The sequence below is a fragment of the Ctenocephalides felis genome, unplaced genomic scaffold, assembly GCF_003426905.1.
Source record: "Ctenocephalides felis isolate EL2017-DRISC unplaced genomic scaffold, ASM342690v1 CF-g0.4_SCAFFOLD_00845, whole genome shotgun sequence".
Lineage (NCBI taxonomy): Eukaryota > Metazoa > Arthropoda > Insecta > Siphonaptera > Pulicidae > Ctenocephalides > Ctenocephalides felis.
The window spans coordinates 87,494,293-87,500,307 of NW_020536999.1; the positions used below are offsets into that span (position 1 = coordinate 87,494,293).

Consider the following 6,015-nt stretch of genomic DNA (forward strand, 5'->3'; position numbering starts at 1 on the left):
ATTTTTCATGTTGTCACACCTTATTTTACGCCTGTATGGGGATGAAACAGAAACTTCAGAGTGCTTTTGGATTTTTGGAGTTTGCATTGAAACAAGAAGTAGAAGAAGTAAGTAAATAAAACAAACTAATAACATACATAAAATATTCAATTAATACATTGAATTCAACATTTGTGTACAAGATATAACGATATCTCAAAATGTTTGAAGAAACAAATTCAAACGCAACAATTAAAATGGAACCAGTCGAACATCCGCACGGAGAAGAGGAATTTGATGGTTATGATGATATGCAGGAAAATGATGAGGTATATCTACAGAGATTTATAAAATCTGAAATAATAATTGAGGAAGAGATGGAACAAGAAACGTTTGATGATGCATCAAATTCAGATGAAGAAACCTGTTTGGATATGGACACAATATATCTACAAAGATTCCTAAAATCTGAGGTAACCATAGATGAAGATATAAAACAGGATGTAATCCATAATCAAGACACTTTTGTAAACGACACAAATTCAGATAAAGATTATTGTATCCAAAAGGGTGTTATATATTTACAGCAATTTTCAGAATTTGAAATGAAATTTAATGAAAAAATGTTGCAAGAAAGTTGTGATGATCGAGACGATGATACTAGTATAAATGACACTGGTACAGATTCAGATGATATGCAAAATAATGTAATATATCTAGACCAATTTTTAGAATTTGAAATAAAAATGAATGAAAAAATACAGCAAGAAGCTACTTATGATCTAGATGCTGATGAAATGAGTTTCGATCTGGAATTTAATTCGATCAGTCATGTAGCGGATGATATAAGTGAATGCAACCAATTTTTAGGAAGAGTTTTATAAAAATGTAGAACTACATGCAATTTCAAACAATCTAATAAGTGTGAGACATGCAACAAAACTTTTTATAAGACATCAAAGCCATTATAAGACTTAATCCATAATCAAGACACTTTTGCAAATAACACAAATTCAGATAAAGAATGGTGGAATAAATGAATAAAAAAATACAGCAAGATATATATAATCTAGATACTGATGAAATGAGTTTTAATCAGGAACTTCATATAGCGGATGATATAAGCGAATGCAACCAATTTTTAGGAAGAGTTTTATAAAAACGTAAAACTATCTTCTGTAATGTAAATGTTCTGTAATTTGACTAACCTCATAAATGTGAGACATGCAACAAAACTTCTCATAAGAAAGATTCACTCAAAAGGCATCAAATGATCCATTGTGGGGGTAATTTTAAATTTACACCTTTTAAATGTGAGACTTGTGATAAAGCATTCAAGATAAATCGGACAAATTCATACTGGAAACCTACTTTATGAAATATGCAATAAAATATTCAGGAACTATGGCCCTGTTAATTCAACATGAAATGATGATATGGATTCATACAAGAAAACATCCTCGTGGATGTTGATTATGCAATAATCATTTGCATATTTAATCAGCTGATTGTATAGCCTAGGCTATTTAAGATAGTTTAAGTTATCATCATAATTAAAGTCATTATAAGATGTAATCCATAATCAAGACACTTTTGTAAATGACACAAATTCAGGTAAAGAATATTGTAAGCAAGATGAGGTTATATATTTAGATCAATTTTCAGAATTTAGAGATGAAATTTAAGGAAAAAATATTACTTGATTATTTGATAAAATAGTGATGAACTATGGCTGTTTTAATTCAAGATGAAATGATGAAATCGATTTATATGAAAAAACATCCGTTTAGATCATTTGCATATATGATCAGCTGATTGTATAGCCTAGGTCATTTAATATATATAGTTCAAGTCATCATCATCATCAAAGCCATCATAAGATGTAATCCATAATCAAGACATTTTTCTAAATGATACAAATTCTAAAATAGTAATATGCATATACAATCAGATTTATTATTTATTAAATAATAAATTATAAATCATATTTATTACATGTGCAACACGTAATAAAGCATTCAAAATCAAACAAGATTTAAAAATTCATGAAAACATTCATAACAGAAAGAGCCCTTGTGAATATACACTATGTAATAAACTATTTATACAATGAAGTCAGTTAAAATCACATTTATTAATACACACCAGAGAATGTTTTCGTGAATGTGCAATGTGCAATAAAATATTTACAGCAAAAATTACAATAATCGAACTTACATTAATCCATAGTAGGATCAACTTCATCAATGTGTGATATGCAACAAAACAATTGCACGATTGATTGTATAATTTGGAAAACCACATGCCTATTTGTACCTCGTGAATATAAAATTTGCAATAAGACACTCTCAAGAATTAAGTAATCTAAAAAAGGACATGAAAATTGGAGGACAGGAATATTGGAGATCGACCTCATCAATGTTTGATATGCAACAAAACTTTTGCACGATTACATAATTTGGACAATCATATGCCTATTTATCCCCATGAATGCAAAATGTGCAATAAGACATTGTCAAGAATTAAGCAATCTAAAAATGACATGAAAATTTATACTAGAAATATAAAATATGCAATGAGGCAGACATGATGAAAATAAACCAAGGTGTGAATGTAAAAGAAAGAGTCTGTTCGGTGATATTTTTATTTGGTGATAATTTATATCCATATATAATATTGATATAAATCCATGAGATAAATTTAGAATTGTTTAATTTGATGTTTAGGTAATTATTTATGTTTTTAACTATTTATTATATGTTGTATTTATTTAAAATAAATTTTTGTGTTTGTAAACAGTATTTTTTTTTTGATATTTTTTTAAGTTTGAATCTCAAAACTGTATAATATTGATATAAACTAGTGATGTATGGCATTGTGCCTTAAGGCAAAGGTAATGAAATGTTATAAGAATTTTAAATGTTTTCAAATATATTATTATAAATACTGTAACTTATTCCTATTTTATAGAGTAAAATATAAGAGCTTATGAATGACCGTTGTCATTCATATCATTTATACGTATGTTTACATGAAAAGTGAATAGACAGAACTTAATCAAGCGGATTTAGAATAGGATCCGAAAATCTTATCTCATATTTTTAAAAATTACATAAACTGAATTGTAAAGTTAAAATTAATTATTTGAAGTATATAAATAAGCTTTAGAATTTCAGCTAGAATTAAAATTAAAATCCGAATAATTTTTGATATTAAACAAAAAATTGCTTGGAAATTAAATGAAAAAAATTAAAAAAAAAATCTGTTTAAAAACATTTAAATCGGATGCTCAAAAACTACAATTTTTTGCACATATAGCTCTGTATCTCTGAAACGGCTGGACCTGTCTTTGCCTAAATCTAATCAGCAGCTCTGCCCGTGAATACGAATCAAATGTTTTTCTGAATCATTCAAATCGGTTGATCTGTGCTCTTGCAAACGTGGACGAAAAATAGTATCCATACACACATATGTTACACCCATTTTTCTAAGATATGCCAAAATGTTCAGAACATGTTGAAACGCGAAGATATGCAAATATGTTTCCTTTTCGATTTTTAGGCGATTACTATAATTCACCCTAAGTTATTGTAGTATTTGATTAGTTATTTATATTAAATTAATTCATTATTTATCTAGGTTTAAGGCAAGCTGCATATATTTTTCTAATGTTTTTAAGTTTGAAAACTAATTAAGATAATTACATTGTTAGTTCTACCTATTTCTAGTAAATTTATATAAATTATACACAATCTATTATGTCGAACATTTCCACGTATAATATACAGTAAAAAATTCATGCAACTTTAATAAAAAATGTCACCTACATCTAGTTAACTATCCGCAGGTTAAATTATAGTTATGGGCTAAAAATCGAAATTGAAAATTCTTGCATATCTTCACGTTTTAGAGGTTTCTGAACATTTTGGCACATCTCAAAAAATTGATGTATGTGTGGAAACAGTTTTTCGTCGACGATTTCGGGCGTACGGATTTCCTGATTTGAATGGTTAAAAATATTCGTTCCTCTTGATGAGAGACGTGCTGATTAGTTATCGACAAAAATGTAAGTTTTTTAAAAGAATGAATCAACCGATTTAAATGATCTAAAAAATATTCGATTTGTAATTAGGGGAGGAGAAGTGGTGATTTGATTTTAGCAGAGGCAGGTGCAGCCGTTTCGGAGATATTGAGCTAAACGTGCAAACAATGACTGTTTTTGAGAGAACTAAGCATGTTTTTGCTTGTGTTGACAAAACGATTGCCATAGGGAAATATTTGTTTCCTTTTTTTTTTGATTTTCAAAAAAAAAAATTTCTTGAATATTGAAAATAATTCTGATTTGCCTCAAGGCACGATTTAAATCATTCATTTTTATCTAAACCTATAAGCGACTGCTGTGTGTCAAGACCTATATACGACTTTGTGTGTCAACTCCCTAATAAGAAAATGAACTAACTTCATGTCGTTTGAGTGAAATGGATTTGTCATTGTCAAAATTGCATCAACAAACCGTTCACATCAAGAAATAAAGGTAAATAATTTTATTATCCATAATTTATTCACTGATTTAACAATATAATAATTTCTTAGATGATTAATCTAACCGAAGACTTAAATTTCGACGGCTACACTCTCCTTATAGCATGTGTATCCGTCGGTAACCTCTCACAAATGTCAGCCGACTTACTCATAAATTCTTTAAAAATGAAAAGACTAGGCACAATGTGGCACCCTGCATGTGCCCCCATATCAGGTGTCAACCCTTACGGCTACAATCATCAAACTGACACCACCAGCAACTACTTAACATCCCTAAACACAGCTTTGGAGATTTTCCATGATGCCAGTAAAAAGATTGCAATACTACAAATGAGATCATCTATAAACAATCTATTGAAGCAAGAATTTGTAGATAAATTAGTAGAATTTTTAAGCGGCAAGAACTTTACGAGGATTCTAATTCTCAGCAGCTGCTACAGTTGTAAATTGACACACTTGTGTGATGCTGTTTACAGAGGTACTTCGGCCATGCATTACACAGGTTGCAATGATGTGGATGATGTTCTGTCGAAGTCTCCAAACTGGATTAGATATGATAGTAATGATGATAATGGTAGTCTGATTAATAGCATACCAGGATGTGCAAAGGCACTTTATGAAAAATGTATGGAAAGGAGTTTGCCGGTTTTGTTAATTTTTCGGTATTGTACAGACGGGGATAATAAAAATGAAGCTTTTTTGACTACTAGTGTTTTAAACGAGCTTATTGATGTGTTAAACGAAGCAAATGGTGAATTAGACATTGTTGTACCAAAGTCTTGGAATTATCTTTATGGAAATATTCCACCTGATAATATATTCTAATTAACACGTTATTTTTTCACTGTTATTCATTACCCGTATTGAAAATTCTAGTTTTTTATCTACTTAATAAACAATGAAAAAGTTAAAAGTATTATTATTTTAAGTTCTTCAAGGCAACTGGATTTGTTAATTTAATCTTTTCTCATTTCAGTCATTCTAAATCATTTGACACTGCCATTGGAAAATGTATGTGAATAAGAATTTCAAAGTCATTTGGAGAAACTTGATAAGGACACACATAAAATTAGCAAATCAGATTTTCTAGACAAAACAAAGATTTTCTTCAGGAAGTGAATAAATAACATATAGTCCAGTCATTTAAGCTTAAATTAGGTAAGAATCTCGTAATTCAAGATACCCAGCTGTAAGTCTGTAAATTGTACTTGTATATTGACACCCTAAAGTTGTCTCAAAACCTACATATGTTGGGGTGTCAATACCATATGTAGGTTTTGAGACAACTTTAGGGTGTCAATATACAAGTATTTACAGACTTACAGTTGGGTATCTCGAATTCTGGGGTGAACTTACTATAATGACAGGACTAATATTTGATATATCGTATTCCTAAAAGATGTTTCCAAAATGTCTTCCAATTGGTTTTGATGTTTTTGGTTCTTTGTAAGGTAATTATTAATATTTTGCATTTTGGCATTAATTTCCACAATT

General features: G+C 29.4%; 2 protein-coding genes across 2 annotated transcripts; both read left to right on the forward strand.

The window, feature by feature from the left end:
• The first annotated feature begins 50 nt into the window (after positions 1–50).
• LOC113363675 lies at positions 51–1,577 on the forward strand. Its single transcript, XM_026606151.1, has 2 exons — positions 51–107; positions 183–1,577. Exon 2 carries the CDS (start codon positions 201–203, stop codon positions 861–863), a length of 663 nt encoding a protein of 220 aa, XP_026461936.1. The 5' UTR covers positions 51–107; positions 183–200; the 3' UTR covers positions 864–1,577.
• Positions 1,578–4,572: 2,995 nt separating this feature from the next.
• On the forward strand, positions 4,573–5,376 carry LOC113363518 (proteasome assembly chaperone 2-like). Its single transcript, XM_026606012.1, has one exon. The coding sequence runs from the start codon at positions 4,573–4,575 to the stop codon at positions 5,344–5,346; it is 774 nt and encodes a 257-aa protein (XP_026461797.1). The 3' UTR covers positions 5,347–5,376.
• The last annotated feature ends 639 nt before the right edge of the window (positions 5,377–6,015 follow it).